Source organism: Nerophis lumbriciformis, linkage group LG25 (genome assembly GCF_033978685.3).
Source record: "Nerophis lumbriciformis linkage group LG25, RoL_Nlum_v2.1, whole genome shotgun sequence".
NCBI classification, from domain to species: domain Eukaryota; kingdom Metazoa; phylum Chordata; class Actinopteri; order Syngnathiformes; family Syngnathidae; genus Nerophis; species Nerophis lumbriciformis.
Genome location: NC_084572.2, coordinates 10,395,001 through 10,413,566, shown reverse-complemented (window position 1 = coordinate 10,413,566; position 18,566 = coordinate 10,395,001). Strand labels below are relative to the sequence as shown.

The 18,566-nt window shown below is 40.7% G+C and overlaps 1 protein-coding gene across 3 annotated transcripts in view; it reads left to right on the top strand.

The window, feature by feature from the left end:
• Positions 1–18,566, top strand: part of pik3r5 (phosphoinositide-3-kinase, regulatory subunit 5) — a 65,111-nt gene that overhangs the window by 39,209 nt on the left and 7,336 nt on the right. For all 3 annotated transcript variants that reach the window (XM_061983690.1, XM_061983691.1, XM_061983693.1), the window contains 8 exons: positions 2,399–2,468; positions 3,731–3,905; positions 5,367–5,535; positions 5,641–5,709; positions 9,195–9,820; positions 17,701–17,826; positions 17,906–18,037; positions 18,115–18,208. In XM_061983690.1, coding sequence (XP_061839674.1) covers positions 2,399–2,468; positions 3,731–3,905; positions 5,367–5,535; positions 5,641–5,709; positions 9,195–9,820; positions 17,701–17,826; positions 17,906–18,037; positions 18,115–18,208 — 1,461 coding nt within the window. The remainder of the gene's footprint in view (positions 1–2,398; positions 2,469–3,730; positions 3,906–5,366; positions 5,536–5,640; positions 5,710–9,194; positions 9,821–17,700; positions 17,827–17,905; positions 18,038–18,114; positions 18,209–18,566) is intronic.

Genomic DNA, 18,566 nt, shown 5'->3' with positions numbered 1-18,566 from the left:
TCCATAGTGGATCTAACATAATAGTGTGAGAGTCCAGTCCATAGTGGATCTAACATAATAGTGTGAGAGTCCAGTTCATAGTGGATCTAACATAATAGTGTGAGAGTCCAGTCCATAGTGGATCTAACATAATAGTGTGAGAGTCCAGTTCATAGTGGATCTAACATAATAGTGAGAGTCCAGTCCATAGTGGATCTAACATAATATTGTGAGAGTCCAGTCCATAGTGGATCTAACATAATAGTGTGAGAGTCCAGTCCATAGTGGGGCCAGCAGGAGATCATCTTGAGTGGAGATAGGCCAGCAGCGCAGAGACGTCCGCTACTGATGTACAGATGAGTTGTCCACCCTGGGTCCCGACTTTGGACAGCTAGCGCTTCATCTGTGGTCACCGAATCTGTGCCCCCACTCTCCACGAAGGAGAGGGGGCCAGAGCAGAAAAGAAACGGCAGATCAACTCTTGATTTGTTTTTGTTTTAATGCACTGTAATCAGTGGACAAATGATCATGTTTGCTTCTAGATGTTTTGAGATGTTGCCAGTAAAGTGGTCACTCTAACACTATGAATTTCCATTAAAAAAAAAAAAAACATTGTGGCAAATGTGTGTGAAAATGTTATGTTTTCAATGCAGTATGTCTGCCATGTTTGCAGAGTTGCAACATGTTGCTAATAAAAGCAGTTGTCTAGTTCCAACAATCATATTAATTATGTTAAATTAGGGCTGTCATCAAACAATTAGACTACCGTATTTTTCGGATTATAAATCGCTTTTTTTTTCATAGTTTGGCCGGGGGTGCGACTTATACTCAAGAGCGACTTATGTGTGAAATTATTAACACATTACCGTAAAATATCAAATAATATTATTTATCTCATTCACGTAAGAGACTAGGCGTACTGTATATCAGCAATCGTCACACGTCAACCAATAAAAATTTGAAGGGGGCGGGTCATGGCAGAAGTGCATTGTGAAAAAAAAGATGCTACCTGCTGCTACTTCCGCACCTATGAAAATTGATCATTTCAACATTGGCGGTAACTTATAAAAACTGAGAAGGGCTGAACAAAAATGGCACCGAAAAGGAAATCATATACTGCGGGTTACAAGCTGGAAGTAGTGAAATATGCAGCAGAAAACGGCAATCGTACACTTATTCAGCCTGTTGTTCACTATTCTTTATTTATTTTGAATTGCCTTTCAAATGTCTATTCTTGGTGTTAGGTTTTATCAAATGAATTTCCCCCAAAAATGCGACTTATACTCTAGACCAGGGGTCAGCAACCCAAAATGTTGAAAGAGCCATATTGGACCAAAAATACAAAAACAAATCTGTCTGGAGCCGCAAAAAATTAAAAGCCATATTACATACAGATAGTGTGTCATTAAATGTATACATTTAATTAAGAGGACTTAAAGGACACTAAATGAGCTCAAATATAGCTACAAATGAGGCATAATGATGCAATATGTATATATAGCTAGCCTAAATAGCATGTTAGCATCGATTAGCTTGCAGTCATGCAGTGACCAAATATGTCTGATTAGCACTCCACACAAGTCAATAACATCAACAAAACTCACCTTTGTGCATTCATGCACAACGTTAAAAGTTTGGTGGACAAAATGAGACAGAAAAAGAAGTGGCATAAAACACGTCCTAGAAAGTCGGAGAAAGTTATATATGTAAACAAACTACGGTGAGTTCAAGGACCGCCAAAATTAGTAAGACAAAACGGCGCTCGCCAAATACTCGAATCAGTGAGGCATGTTTAATATAAACAGTGTGCTTTATAACAATAAAGGAGGTTTGCGTCATGTTTGTCCTTCTACGGAAACCATATTGAAACAATTTTTCATACATTTTTGAAAAAGCTCCAGAGCTACTAGGGCGGCGCTAAAGAGCCGCATGCGGCTCTAGAGCCGCGGGTTGCCGACCCCTGCTCTAGTGCGACTTATATGTTTTTTTCCTTCTGTATTATGCATTTTCAACCGGTGCGACTTATACTCCGGAGCGACTTATAATCCGAAAAATACGGTATTTATCGTGAGTAATCGCATTGTTCACAATTAACAGTCCCTGAGGATGGTTTAACTCGACAACTTATAATTCTGTAAGCAGGTAGACACTTTTTTTTTTTTCCAAAAAGCCATGGCTGAAAATGCATGGAAAACAATGATTTTGTTTTGAGACATTAATTTTCACGTGCTAGTCTTTGGTCTTTCTTAGGCCTGCACTCACACTCAGCATTCGTGCTGCAACTCTTCATTCTATTCTGATGTTTTTACTGCAATTCCTCTGACTTGAGTTGTGCTAATAGTTTTTGTTGCCTTTGATCAGAACAGCAGTCACGCTGAATATATAATATGATTACTTTTTTTTTTATATCTCCTCAAAGGCATTTCCTTTCAGAGAATGGTGAGAGAAGAACAGGACTTGAACACGACTGATGAGTGCACCAAGACCATGTACGTCCATGTGATCCTGTTACTCACATTTATACACTCGACTCCTTAGAAATAAAGAAGCCACTTAGTTATACTGAATGCACTGCAAAAAGTCAGCGTTCAAAAACAAAAAAATACAAAAATGAGGGGTATTTTACTTGAATTAAGCAACATTTTCTGCCAATAGAACAAGAAAATTTGGTTCGTCAAGACTTTCCAAAACAAGTAATTATAGCTAACCCCAAAATACCTTAAAATAAGTATATCCTCACTAATAACAAGTGCACTTTTCTTGATAGAAAAAACAAATATGAGACCTTTTTTCTCAGTATGTTGAAAAATATTCTTAAATTAAGTAAATGCTAGTGCCATTATCTTGACATAATGATATGCACTCGGCATTACATTTCTTGAAACCAGCAAACTTATACTAAAAACTAATTTATTTTTCTTTATCGAAAGGCAACAAGGCAACTGCTTGTTACTCTCGGGGTCTACTAGCCGCTCAGGCAAATCATATTGTTTAAAAAGGCATTTTCCCATCCATAACATGACATCATCACGCCAAGTGCGTGCTCTTTCACTCAATTAGTGCGCAAGGAATATATATATATATATATATATATATATATATATATATATATATATATATATATATATATATATATATATATATACACAGCCCGGCCCCCAGCAAATTTTGTTTTGATTGTAATTTTGAGGAATTAATCTGAATGTGCATGAACTATTTCTGTTCAAAATTGTTTCAAATGTTAAATGTTTAAATATTAACTGTCAGTTGACTGTACTGTGCCAACTGTACCACTATAAGAGTACATCTTTTCTATTGTTTCATTGAAAATAAGACAGCAAAGACCATTTGGCTGTCATCTGTTTTAAATATGAGACACAATTGTGTCAAAGTCATGATTTTTTATTTCATGCTTGAAATAAGAAATGATTACTTTGAAAAATTAGTTTTATACTTGTGAGTGTTAATGACACAGCTTTGCAACAGTTGATATTCTAGTTTCAAGCATGTTTTACTCAAAATAGGTCATAAAATCTCAGCAACAAGCTGTAATATCTTACTGAGATTATTTAGGACCAAAACCCTTAAAACAAGAAAACACTAACATAAAATCTGCTTAGTGAGAAGAATGATCTTATCAGACAGAAAATAAGCAAATATCACCCTTATTTGAGATATTTAATCTTACTTACATTTCAGTTTTTGCAGTGTGGGTGCTGTCTATTCACTTCTACCCACGCCATCTTTGCAGGACGGTGCTGCTGATGAACCCGAGCGAGTTACCGCCGGACTTCCTCTCGGTGGCCGAGCAGCTCTGTTGCAGTCAGCACTCCGAGAAAGAAACCTTCATCACTCTGATCAAACACGCCTTCCAGTCGGCGCTTGGCACCAAGTACCCAGTCTGCAGCATCCATGCAGCCCTGCAGGTATGTTGGCGTTGGATCGCATGGTCGAAGATGTGCAGGAAAAGTCCTTAAAGGGGAACATTATCACCAGACCTATGTAAGCGTCAATATATACCTTGATGTTGCAGAAAAAAGACCATATATTTTTTTAACCGATTTTCGAACTCTAAATGGGTGAATTTTGGCGAACTAAACGCCTTTCTATTACGTGACGTCACATCGGGAAGCAATCCGCCATTTTCTCACTTTCGTCGGTGTTTTGTCGGAGGGTGTAACAACACGAACAGGGACGGATTCAAGTTGCACCAGTGGCCCAAAGATGCGAAAGTGGCAAGAAATTGGATGTTTGTTCCGCACACTTTACCGACGAAAGCTATGCTACGACAGAGATGACAAGAATGTGTGGATATCCTGCGACACTCAAAGCAGATGCATTTCCAACGATAAAGTCAAAGAAATCTGCCACCAGACCCCCATTGAATCTGCCGGAGTGTGTGAGCAATTCAGGGACAAAGGCCCTCGGTAGCACGGCAAGCGATGGCGGCAGTTTGTTCCCGCAGACGAGCGAGCTAAACCCCCTGGATGTCTTGGCTCACACCGTCCCTTATGCCACCGAAGAGGATCAAGAGAAGAATATCGACCCTAGCTTCCCTGGCCTGCTGACATCAACTCCAAAACTGGACAGATCAGCTTTCAGGAAAAGAGCGCGGATGAGGGTATGTCTACAGAATATATTAATTGATGAAAATTGGGCTGTCTGCACTCTCAAAGTGCATGTTGTTGCCAAATGTATTTCATATGCTGTAAACCTAGTTCATAGTTGTTAGTTTCCTTTAATGCCAAACAAACACATACCAATCGTTGGTTAGAAGGCGATTGCCGAATTCGTCCTCGCTTTCTCCCGTGTCGCTGGCTGTCGTGTCGTTTTTGTCGGTTTCGCTTGCATAGGGTTCAAACCGATATGGCTCAATAGCTTCAGTTTCTTCTTCAATTTCGTTTTCGCTACCTACCTCCACACTACAACCATCCGTTTCAATACATGCGTAATCTGTTGAATCGCTTGAGCCGCTGAAATCCGAGTCTGAATCCGAGCTAATGTCGCTATACCTTGCTGTTCTATCCGCCATGTTTGTTTGTATTGGCATCACTATGTGACGTCACAGGAAAATGGACGGGTGTATATAACGATGGTTAAAATCAGGCACATTGAAGCTTTTTTTAGGGATATTGCGTGATGGGTAAAATTTTGAAAAAAACTTGGAAAAATAAAATAAGCCACTGGGAACTGATTTTTAATGGTTTTAACCCTTCTGAAATTGTGATAATGTTCCCCTTTAAAGCCAGTAGTATAGATTGTAATTTCACCGAAAAAAAACCTGTTAAAATTGCAAAATGTCCTACTTTATTTTGTAAAAAAATGCTTTGACTAGAGATTGTCTATAATTACATGTTCATTTAACTTTATATGAATTACCTGTGCAGGGAAAAAGTGTGGACGAACTGGAGGAGATCTTCTCTGTGGTCAGTGGTGTCTCTGAGGCAGCTGCAGCCATGAGTGATCCTCTGCAGGGCCGCAGTCACATGATGCAAGAACTGGAAGCACTGAGGGAAAGACTAAGCATCTCTTCTTCCAACAGAAGACATTCCGATGGTAAAAAATGACTTCTTCATAGAAAGTGCACCAACATTTTGCATGATATTAAAATAGATTTGAGAAATAGCCAATATTGCTGATTCTATCCATGTTGACCTTCAGGAATGCTCCAGACTCTACCGATCCCTACAGCCAAGTGTCTCATGTTTCATTGGGAAAAAGACAACTTTGGTAAAGTATTTAGCTTTCAACTGAATATTTGCAAAAGCATACCTGTATCAATACAGTGAATTCTCAGGCCCCTTCTACACTAAACTGGCTATCCAGGGTAAATCCCACCTAACCTTATCCTTGTCCACACACACACAATGGTCGTTGTGACCAAGACCCACTCCCCCCAGCCCTCCTCCGTCCGCCGGCACAACGCGACATAATACGCATGCGCGGAAAATGCGCATGCGTATTATGTATATAGTCACCTCCCGTGTTGCTTTCTGTGCAAGTTCTTAAATTAAATGTAACTTATCTGAACAATATCCAGTGTTGTGGTACAAACCCCGTTTCCATGTGAGTTGGGAAATTGTGTTAGATGTAAATATAAACGGAATACAATGATTTGCAAATCCTTTTCAACCCATATTCAGTTGAATATGCTACAAAGACAACATATTTGATGTTCAAACTGATCAACTTTTTTTTTTTTTTGCAAATAATCATTAACTTTAGAATTTGATGCCAGCAACACGTGACAAAGAAGTTGGGAAAGGTGGCAATAAATACTGATAAAGTTGAGGAATGCTCATCAAACACTTATTTGGAACATCCCACAGGTGAACAGGCAAATTGGGAACAGGTGGGTGCCATGATTGGGTATAAAAGTAGATTCCATGAAATGCTCAGTCATTCACAAACAAGGATGGGGCGAGGGTCACCACTTTGTCAAAAAATGCGTGAGCAAATTGTTGAACAGTTTAAGAAAAACCTTTCTCAACCAGCTATTGCAAGGAATTTAGGGATTTCACCATCTACGGTCCGTTATATCATCAAAGGGTTCAGAGAATCTGGAGAAATCACTGCACGTAAGCAGCTAAGCCCGTGACCTTCGATCCCTCAGGCTGTACTGCATCAACAAGCAACATCAGTGTGTAAAGGATATCACCACATGGGCTCAGGAACACTTCAGAAACCCACTGTCAGTAACTACAGTTGGTCGCTCCATCTGTAAGTGCAAGTTAAAACTCTCCTATGCAAGGCGAAAACCATTTATCAACAACACCCAGAAACGCTGTCTGCTTCGCTGGGCCTGAGCTCATCTAAGATGGACTGATACAAAGTGGAAAAGTGCTCTATGGTCTGACGAGTCCACATTTCAAATTGTTTTTGGAAACTGTGGACGTCGTGTCCTCCGGACCAAAGAGGAAATGAACCATCCAGATTGTTATAGGCGCAAAGTGTAAAAGGCAGCATGTGTGATGGTATGAGGGTGTATTAGTGCCCAAGACATGGGTAACTTACACATCTGTGAAGGCGCCATCAATGCTGAAAGGTACATACAGGTTTTGGAGCAACATATGTTGCCATCCAAGCAACGTTACCATGGACGCCCCTGCTTATTTCAGCAAGACAATGCCAAGCCGCGTGTTACATCAACGTGGCTTCATAGTAAAAGAGTGCGGGTACTAGACTGGCCTGCCTGTAGTCCAGACCTGTCTCCCATTGAAAATGTGTGGCGCATTATGAAGCCTAAAATACCACAACGGAGACCCCTGGACTGTTGAACAACTTAAGCTGTACATCAAGCAAGAATGGGAAATAATTCCACCTGAGAAGCTTAAAAAATGTGTCTCCTCAGTTCCCAAACATTTACTGAGTGTTGTTAAAAGGAAAGGCCATGTAACACAGTGGTGAACATGCCCTTTCCCAACTACACTGGCACATGTTGCAACCATGGAATTCTAAGTTAATTATTATTTGCAAAAAAAAAATAAAGTATGAGTTTGAACATCAAATATCTTGTCTTTGTAGTGCATTCAATTGAATATGGGTTGAAAAGGATTTGCAAATCATTGAATTCCGTTTATATTTACATCTAACACAATTTCCCAACTCATATGGAAACGGGGTTTGTATTTCAATGAACTGGAATCCAGTGTGCTGTGGGGCCCTATTGTAGTGAATCACACCTGAGCCATCATAAATTAATCAAATCTTCAATGGACAAGTGAAAGTAAACAATGTGACAAAGAATATTTTACATAAATCAATCTAGGGATCGAGATATCTGGTCAGGAGACTCCTCACTCTTTTGCCTTCACCTTCATTGTCCATTTGTTTTTGGTGACTTTATATAATCTGGACCTAGACGTGGAGTCCGCGACATACATGGCGGACAATAACTGATACAGTCTGCTTTGCCAGTCCAAATGCATTCGCCCTTTTCCGTAGTCTTCCTCGACAGCCAGGTAATACAAAGCACAACCTACCTTTTGTTATCACATCCACGGTAGCCCGCATTCTCGTTGTCTCTCCTTCGGCAAATGGACAAAGTTTTTCGGTTAGTAGAATCACAGCTGACCTGGACATTGGAAAGTCGTCTTGCCGTCTGAGAAGTGTTGTATCCCAAATAGCTGCAATCGCTTTCTCTTAAGGTATTCATGTGTGATTTCCACAAGTGTCTGTACATGTAGAGGAAGGAGAAACACGGGCATGTCTGGATGACTCGCCTTCAAATTTCCAGTGGTTAGCTCCGAGTTATGATCCGCTTTATTATGTAGCTGGCTGTGGCGCGTTCTTTCTGACGTCACTTCGTGTGTGAGGCGCAGTCTTTCTGGTGTCACTTCCTCTCCGAACTCAGTTTGTAAATGATCGATGAGTCCATACAAAGCTAAGAGCCAGAGATTAAAAAAATACACGGCACACTTATCCGTGTAAAAAAAATATCCAAGGAGGGGAACCTTAAATGATGGTTTAGTGTGGCTGAAACGGTGCTTAGGCTAAATCATTATTAGTTTAAGGAGTTATCCGGCTTAATGTAGACAGGGCCTCAGAAAGTGTTGGGTTTTCAAACCACTCAAAAGAGTAAAAATATTAATCTCACTTTAGCCATCATAAAACTTTTAGACCGAGGTAATGATTGAGTTAATTGCCATGTTAAGACACAAATGGGTAAATAAAAAGTAATGGTTGTCAACATGAAACCAATAAAATGCTTTGTTTTTAGCATTTCATGCAAGCTGCTTTTATACCCAATCATGGCACCCACCTGTTCCCAATTAGCCTGTTCACCTGTGGGATGTTCCAAATAAGTGTTTGATGAGCATTCCTCAACATTCTCAGTCTTTTTTGCCACTTGTGCCAGCTTTTTTGAAACATGTTGCAGGCATCAAATTCCAAATGAACTAATATTTGCAAAAAATAACAAAGTTTTCAAGTTCGAACATTAAGTATCTTGTCTTTGCAGTCTATTCAATTGAATATAGGTTTAAAAAGATTTTCAAATCATTGTATTCTGTTTTTATTTACGTTTTACACAACGTGACAACTTCACTGGTTTTGGACTTTGTACTAGCTTCTCTTATAGCTTTCTATTCGGAAAAAAACTGATAAAAATAATGGTATGTAAATGAGATTACAAGGAATTGTTAATAAATCCTATGCAATAATCATCTTAGTCTGTTTGTTGACTTGTGCAACTGATTTAATTTTCATACCCTTAGATGTCCTGAATACCCTTCTGGAGGACGAGGCTGAGACCATCACCACAAGCGAGCCCACAAAGGAGGACGAGGATGAGGTGGACTTAGAAGACGACGAGGGACACGACACCTTGTCCCAAGCGTCGGAGTCTTACGCTCCCTCCTTCAACTCCGGCGTGGACAGTGACTTTTTCGAAGACTCTGACGACTCCATCAGCTCGCCAAAGTCCGCCAGGTCTCATGCCCGGCTCAGCCAGCACTTGTACCGACTCCTCCGGAAGCCCAAGAGGTCGTTGTACCGCGCCAAAAGTTTAGGAAACGCGGAGACCAAAGACTTCATGGTGGTGCGAGAGATCCGCTCCAACTCGCTGCCCCACCACGTGCAGCTGCGGAGTCCCGAGCCCTTCTCGGGTCAGACCGTCAGACAGGTGTGCTTCAGGAGGAGGCCCATCTTGAGCACCGACGAGGACAGTACCAACACGACGCTGAGGGTGGTGGTGTTTGGCGCCGATCGCGTCGCCGGCAAGGTGGCGCGGGCCTACAATAGCCTGAGACAAAAGGAGTGCGCGTGTCCACGACTCAGCAAAGCCTTCAAGCTTCAGTTCTACTTTGTGCCCGTCAAGAGGGACTTGGCAGCAGGACAAACTGTAAGTAAGACACACAATAAATCATATAAAGCAGTGGTCCCCAACCTTTTTGTAGCTGCGAACCGGTCAACGCTTGAAAATTTGTCCCACGGACCGGGGGGGGGGGGGAGATTAAAATTGTATTTATTTATTTATTTATTTTTTTCCCATAAAGAAATACAATCATGTGTGCTTACAGACTGTATCCCTGCAGACTGTATTGATCTATATTGATATATAATGTATATATTGTGTTTTTTATGTTGATTTAATTAACTTTTTTTTTTTTTATGTCTTGTGCGGCCCGGTACCAATCGGTCCGCGGTGGTTGGGGACCACTGATATAAAGTGCTACTTTACGAGAGACGTAATCATGCAAAGAAAGTGCGCACCATTTTGGCTCCTTTCAGGAGATAATGGCGACATCTATAAGTATAGAACAGGGGTGCTCACACTTTTTCTGCAGGCGAGCTACTTTTCAATTGATCAAGTCATGGGGATCTACCTCATTCATATATATAATTTATATTTACTTATTTATGAAATATATGTTTTTGTTAACAAGGTAAAGGTGTTTAATGATAATACAAGCATGTTTAACACATATAGTTAATATTGTTAACAAGGTAAAGGTGTTTAAAGATAATACAAGCATTGTATTGTTAATAAGTTAAAGGTGTTTAAAGATAATGCAAGCATGTTTAACACATAGTTAATATTGTTAACAAGTTAAAAGTGTTTAATGATAATACAAGCATGTTTAACACATATAGTTAATATGGTAATAAGTTAAAAGTCTTTAATGATAATACAAGCATGTTTAACACATATAGTTAAAATTGTTAATAAGTTAAAGGTGTTTAAAGATAATACAAGCATGTTTAACACATATAGATTCCTTTCTTTCATTAAGACAAGAATATAAGTTGGTGTATTACCTGATTCTGATGACTTGCATTGATTGCAATCAGACAGTGGTGCGGATAACGTCCGCATTTTCGAATGGAGGAGAAAAAAAGTCCTCCTTTCTGTCCAATACCACATAAAAGTGGTTGGTTTTTGGCATCTTATTTGTCCAGCTTCCATATTCCTTTTTATACACTTTACAAGAAATACATTGGCGGCAAACTCCGTAGCTTGCTAGCTTGTGCACGCCAGCTTTCTGAGACTCTTATTTTGTTAGCGCAGGTAGGATGAAGCAGAGCTTTTATCGTGCAACTGTGCAGTCGGCCTTTGGAGTTTTGACGACAGGTACGGCGCCGGAGTCTGTTGAAATAAAGTGTTTCTAGCCTTTTGTCGGTAATTTTAATGAGCTGGCAGCAGCCAGCGTCATCTCAGAAGACCCTCGGGTGCCGTGAATGTCAATCAAGTGACGAACGTGACTTCATAGTGAAGATTTATGATCACTCATTTTTAGGACTATTTTTTTAATGCCTGGCTGGCGATCGACTGACACACGCTCCGCGATCGACCGGTAGCTCGCGATCGACCGGTAGCTCGCGATCGACGTAATGAGCACCCCTGGTGTAGACCATAGGATATATGGTGACCATGTTGGGTTCCAAAAGGTTCTAAACTCTCCTGCTTTCCTCACACAATGCAAACACATCCATGTTAAGTTAGAGACTAAATCAAGGCTTACTGTATCTTACCCCTCAACTAACCTCAGCTGGGATAGGCTCCAGCTGGTGCGGACTGTCCATTGGCAGTTTTCTCATAGGGCCTATCGATGGACATCTATTTATCTACACATTAATTTTTTGACACACCTTGCCTTAATAAATGTACGATAACCCTGTCTGCAGCTGCATGTCCTCAGGTCGGACTTACAGGCTTAATCGCAGATATAATTTGTCATCATTAATAAGTGTACCCTAGACCAGTGGTTCTCAAATGGGGGTACGCGTACCCCTGGGGGTACTTGAAGGTATACCAAGGGGTACGTTAGTTTTTTTCCAAATATTCTAAAAATAGTAACAATTCAAAAATCCTTTATAAATATAAATACAAACTTGAGATGTTCGATAATATTTTATTTTTTATTTTTTATCGGTATAATTTTTTATTTATTTATTTTATTTTTTATTAAATCAACATAAAAAACACAAGATACACTTACAATTAGTGCACTAACCCAAAAAACCTCCCTCCCCAATTCAGACTCATTCACACAAAAGGGTTGTTTCTTTCTGTTATTAATATTCTTGTTCCTACATTATATATCAATACAGTCTGCAAGGAATACAGTCCGTAAGTCGTGCTGCTGGTCCACTAATAGTACTAACCTTTAACAGTTAATTTTACTCATTTTCATTAATTACGAGTTTCTATGTAACTGATTTTATATTGTTTTACTTTCCTTTTTATTCAAGAAAATGTTTTTAACATATTTATCTTATTTTATTTTATTTTATTTTTTTAAAAAGGGCCTTATCTTCACCATACCTGGTTGTCCAAATTAGGCATAATAATGTGTTAATTCTACGACTGTATATATCGGCATCGGTTGATATCGGTATCGGTAATTAAGGGTTTGGTCAATATCGGAATATCGGATATCGGCAAAAAGCCATTATCGGACATCCCTTTTTTTCCAAATAGTTCAAGAAAGACAACTGCAAATGAGCAATATTTTTGAGATGCGCGGATAGGCAATTATTTAATCCGCAGCCGCATCACAAAAGTCGTCAACCATCCGCATCCACCCGAACTAACATTTAATCAAAACCGCACCCGCCCGCACCCGCCCGTTGTTATATATCTAATATAGACGATGCAAGGCATTAGTGAGGTTATAAAGCTTTTGCCTGTTAAAGAAAGGAAACTGATCCAATACAGCAGAGACATTCAATGCGTGCCACGCTGTCACGGCCCAGACGCACACCAGTGCGCAATCATCTGGGAGCCGCGCTGAGCGCACCTCCAAGCGCGTGGAGGTGCGATGTCCCTCGCACCCGCGGCGGCTGCGCCCGAGGCTTCAGCGCGCACCGCGGCGGCCATCTTACTCGTCGCGGCCTAGCCCTCGCGGCTCTCGCTGCCGGCGACGGCCAGGTATGGGCCCGACGCTCCAGCGCCATCCATTTTCAGGGCTAGTTGATTCGGCAGGTGGGTTGTTACACACTCCTTAGCGGGTTCCGACTTCCATGGCCACCGTCCTGCTGTCTATATCAACCAACACCTTTTCTGGGGTCTGATGAGCGTCGGCATCGGGCACCTTAACCCGGCGTTCGGTTCATCCCGCAGCGCCAGTTCTGCTTACCAAAAGTGGCCCACTCGGCTCACCAGGGTGAGCCCCACCCCTTTCGTGAGCGCACTGCGCGCGGAGTGACCCCTGTTACGTGCCCCCGGCAAAGGGGGTAGCGGGCAGGTAAGCTGCGCGGGCGGAGCGCGCGGAGTGACCCCTGTTACGAGCCTCCGGCCATGGGGGTGGCGGGCAGGTAAGCTGCTTACCTGCTGCGCGTGACACCGGCCGCGGCGAAGGCGGACGAGGCGGGGTGTCGGTGCGGTGGGCGCGGTGGTGACCCTGGACGTGCGTCGGTCCCTTCTCGCGGATCACCTCAGCTACGGCTCCCGGTGGGGCCCTCTCGGGGGAAGGGGCCTCGGTCCCGGACCCCGGCGAGGCGTCCCTTCTCCGCTCCGTAAAAGTGTCCATCTCTTTTTTTTTTTCTTCTTCTGTTGTGGCATATGCTGCAGGTGCCTGCTCGTTTTTCGTATGTGGGTAACAACATTTAACTATGTATATACAGGAAAAAGCCAGTAAATTAGAATATTTTGAAAAACTTGATTTATTTCAGTAATTGCATTCAAAAGGTGTAACTTGTACATTATATTTATTCATTGCACACAGACTGATGCATTCAAATATTTATTTCATTTAATTTTGATTATTTGAAGTGGCAACAAATGAAAATCCAAAATTTGCTTTCGTCAGAAAACATAACTTTGGACCACTCAGCAGCAGTCCAGCTGGTGTCGGTCCACTCTGTTTCCTGAGATCCAGGGTCAACGCAGCCGTCTACCAGCAAGTTTTAGAGCACTTCATACTTCCTGCTGCTGACCTGCTCTATGGAGATGGAGATTTCAAGTTCCAACAGGACTTGGCGCCTGCACACAGCGCAAAATCTACCCGTGCCTGGTTTACGGACCATGGTATTTCTGTTCTAAATTGGCCCGCCAACTCCCCTGACCTTAGCCCCATAGAAGATCTGTGGGGTATTGTGAAAAGGAAGATGCAGAATGCCAGACCCAAAAACGCAGAAGAGTTGAAGGCCACTATCAGAGCAACCTGGGCTCTCATAACACCTGAGCAGTGCCAGAAACTCATCGACTCCATGCCACGCCGCATTAACGCAGTAATTGAGGCAAAAGGAGCTCCAACCAAGTATTGAGTATTGTACATGCTCATATTTTTCATTTTCATACTTTTCAGTTGGCCAACATTTCTAAAAATCCCTTTTTTGTATTAGCCTTACACAATATTCTAATTTTGTGACACACGGAATTTTGGATTTTCATTTGTTGCCACTTCAAATCATCAAAATTAAATGAAATAAACACTTGAATGCATCAGTCTGTGTGCAATGAATAAATATAATGTACAAGTTACACCTTTTGAATGCAATTACTGAAATAAATCAAGTTTTTCAAAATATTCTAATTTACTGGCTTTTACCTGTATATTTCCGAATTGTTTTAACTGCCACCCGCCTGAATCTATTTAAAATCTAATTTTTTTAAATTTCAACCGCCCGACCCGACCCGCGGATAAAATCTAATTTTTTTTTTATTTCAACCGCCCGACCCGCGGATAATCCGCGGACTCCGCGGTTGTGTCCGCAAACCGCGCATCTCTAACTGTTATACAATTTAATAAATCAGAAACTGATGACATAGTGCTGTATTTTACTTCTCTATCTCTTTTTTTCAACCAAAAATGCTTTGTACAGATTAGGGGGTACTTGAATTTAAAAAAAATTCACAGGGGGTACATCACTGAAAAAAGGTTGAGAACCACTGCCCTAGACAGATAATTTTCTAATTTTTAATACCACGACTGGACAATTAGTTTGCTTTAATAAAATGTGTTTTAAACATTATGCTTTTTTTTAAACAGCTCAACATAAAATGGACATAAAAATGACAATTAAAAAAAAATACTTGCAGTGTAGTGCGTTGGTGTCTTGCCAAATTGTGTATTTTTTTAGACATACAGAATTTGTATTCCTGCTGTAGGAGCACTTGGATTCAGAGGAGGAGCTACACTATGTTTAGATAGCAGTTTCATGCATTAATAACACAAAATCATGGTTTGATTGCCAAAGATGTTTTGTAATGTAATCTGATATTTCTACCTGAATAAATGCTTCGGATATTCTGTGCATTGCATGTTGTACAAGTTAATGGTCGTTGTATCTCTGCATGCCAATCTCTCTTAACCTTCTCTATTAATAAATTGTAATATTTAGCCTGCTAAACATTCCATAACTGAGGAACATGTTATAAAAGAAAATGCACAATATTTGAGCAAGCAAGGAAAAAATCCCCCCATTTTCCTCAACTGATGTATCAGCATTTATTTAGGTGCAAATATCACAGATTACATTACATTACATTGGGGCGGTATAGCTCGGTTGGTAGAGTGGCCGTGCCAGCAACTTGAGGGTTCCAGGTTCGATCCCAGCTTCTGCCATCCTAGTTACTGTTGTTGTGTCCTTGGGCAAGGCACTTTACCCACCTGCTCCCAGTGCCACCCACACTAGTTTAAATGGAACTTAGATATTGGGTTTCACTATGTAAAGCGCTTTGAGTCACTCGAGAAAAGTAAGGATGTCCGATAATGGCTTTTTGCCGATATTCCGATATTGTCCAACTCTTTAATTACCGATACCGATATCAACCGATATATGCAGTCGTGGAATTAACACATTATTATGCCTAATTTGGACAACCAGGTATGGTGAAGATAAGGTACTTTAAAAAAAAATTCATAAAATATAATAAATAAGAAAGAAAGTAAAACAATATAAAAACAGTTACATTGAAACTAGTAATTAATGAAAATTAGTAAAATTAACTGTTAAAGGTTAGTACTATTAGTGGACCAGCAGCACGCACAATCATGTGTGCTTACGGACTGTATCCCTTGCAGACTGTATTGATATATATTGATATATAATGTAGGAACTAGAATATTAATAACAGAAAGAAACAACCCTTTTGTGTGTATGAGTGTGAATGAGTGGTGGTAGTGAATGGGGCAGGGAGGTTTTTTGGGTTGGTGCACTAATTGTAAGTGTATCTCGTGTTTTTTTACGTTGATTTAATAAAAAATAAAATAAAAATAATAATAAAAAAAACGATACCGTTAATAAAAAAAAACGATGCCGATAATTTCCGATATTATATTTTAACTCATTTATCGGACATCTCTAGAGAAAAGCGCTATATAAATATAATTCACTTCACTACAAAACATCTTTGACAAAGCATGGTCGTAAAGTAAGACATTTTTAGATGAGACATTTCTATTTTGTTGATGTAGTTAAGACCTGAGACCTGAGGACATGCAGCTGCAGACCCATGAGACATGATGGACCACTAAAAAAAAAAAAGCTTGTAAAACGTCATGGCGCTTTACATGATATTTTAAAGCAAACATGTTCCTAGCCCTTTCCTGCTCTGTCTCTGCTAAAGGACCTGTTTGCAACTTGCCCTTAGTTACATTGTTCAAACCAAAAAACACCACCAACTAGCTTATGTTACCAATAATGCCTGAACAGAACATAAATATACGGTAGACATTTTTTAAACGTCTATATTTTTCACAATTACTAATTATGTTGATTAAAAATCACTCGTTGATCCGATGAATTTGTTTGGCATTCAGACTTGTCACTCAATTTGTTTCGTATAGACCAGGGGTCGGCAACCCGCGGCTCTAGAGCCGCATGCGGCTCTTTAGCTTCGCCCTAGTGGCTCCCTGGAGCTTTTTCAAAGATGTATGAAAAATGGAAAAAGATGAGGGGAAAAAAATATATTTTTTGTTTTAATATGGTTTCTGTAGGAGGACAAACATAACACAAACTTCCCTAATTGTTATAAATCTTGTCCAGGGTGTACCCCGCCTTCCGCCCGATTGTAGCTGAGATAGGCTCCAGTGCCCCCCGCGACCCCAAAGGGAATAAGCGGTAGAAAATGGATGGATGGATGGATGCTTCACTGATTCGAGTATTTGGCCAGCGCTGTTTTGTCCTACTAATTTTGGCGGTCCTTGAACTCACCGTAGTTTGTTTACATGTATAACTTTCTCCGACTTTCTAGGACGTGTTTTATGCCACTTCTTTTTCTGTCTCATTTTGTCCACCAAACTTTTAACGTTGTGCATGAATGCACAAAGGTGAGTTTTGTTGATGTTATTGACTTGTGTGGAGTGCTAATCAGACATATTTGGTCACTGCATGACTGCAAGCTAATCGATGCTAACATGCTATTTAGGCTAGCTATATGTACATATTGCATCATTATGCCTCTTTTGTAGCTATATTTGAGCTCATTTAGTTTCCTTTAAGTCCTCTTAATTCAATTTATATCTCATGATACACTATCTGTATGTAATATGGCTTTTAATTTTTTTGCGGCTCCAGACAGATTTGTTTTTGTATTTTTGGTCCAATATGGCTCTTTCAACATTTTGGGTTGCCGACCCCTGGTATAGACGTACAGTGAGCGCATGCGCACACACAAAAGCAGTCCCTGAGAGGAAACAAAAAATGTTCAGTCTTGTTGTTACAATAGACCAGTGGTTCTCAAAGTTTTCTCTCTAAATACCTCTATAATGACCAACATGACTATACAGTAGCGTAGTAGGCCTACGTTTTCATTGTTTTTGTTCGTCCCTGCAGGATATCAGCCGTGCTGGGACAGAAGACAGCACCAATGACATCGCCCATCTCCTGGGGATGTTGGATCCTTGGTACGAAAGAAACACTCTCAGCCTCCTGAACTTACCAGCCAATGTGGTCTGTCAGGTAGAGTCAACTTCTAAGCAGCCTGATCCAGTACGGAACTCCAGTTAAGGTCCGGTCACTAAGTTGTTTGCTTCTGCAGCAAACCTCAAAGACGGAGTCGGAGTCGTACGACAGTTCGTACCAGCAGCGTCTACCTATTCTCGCCGACCTGGTCCTGTACTACTGTCGTTACGCCACACGGCCGGCTCTGATCCAGCTCTACCAAGCTGAGGTTAGAAACAAAACACCCATTTTTCAGTCGATTTGGGATGCATTCGGGGTAATCTGTTCACTACCATCCCTCTGTAGTTGACGTTAGCCGGCGGAGAGAGGAGGACGGAGGTGTTTGTGCATTCCCTCGAGTTGGGTCACACCGCAGGAACTCGGGCCATCAAGGCTATGGGTGAGTGTCAGCCAATTAAATCTTATATCCTATCATCCCCATGCGCTGTATTTAGGGATCGGTACATTTCACATTCGAACCAGCACAGTGCCAATTCCCGGTACCTCAGAATCGATACAGGTACTCAACGATACAACATTTTTGGTACTTTTGTGTGTGTTCATATGTTTAAAAAAAGTCAACTGTTTAGTCATAAAATATTTTATTGTACTGTTCAGTTGTTTTCTTACACTTCTGAGTCTCATTTGCAAGTATTATATAGTGACTTTACATTGAGTTGCAATTCCAAGACATTAGATGGCAGTAGTGAATAGACTATGGCAGAGTCGTGTATAAAGAGACTATGACCAACTCGGTT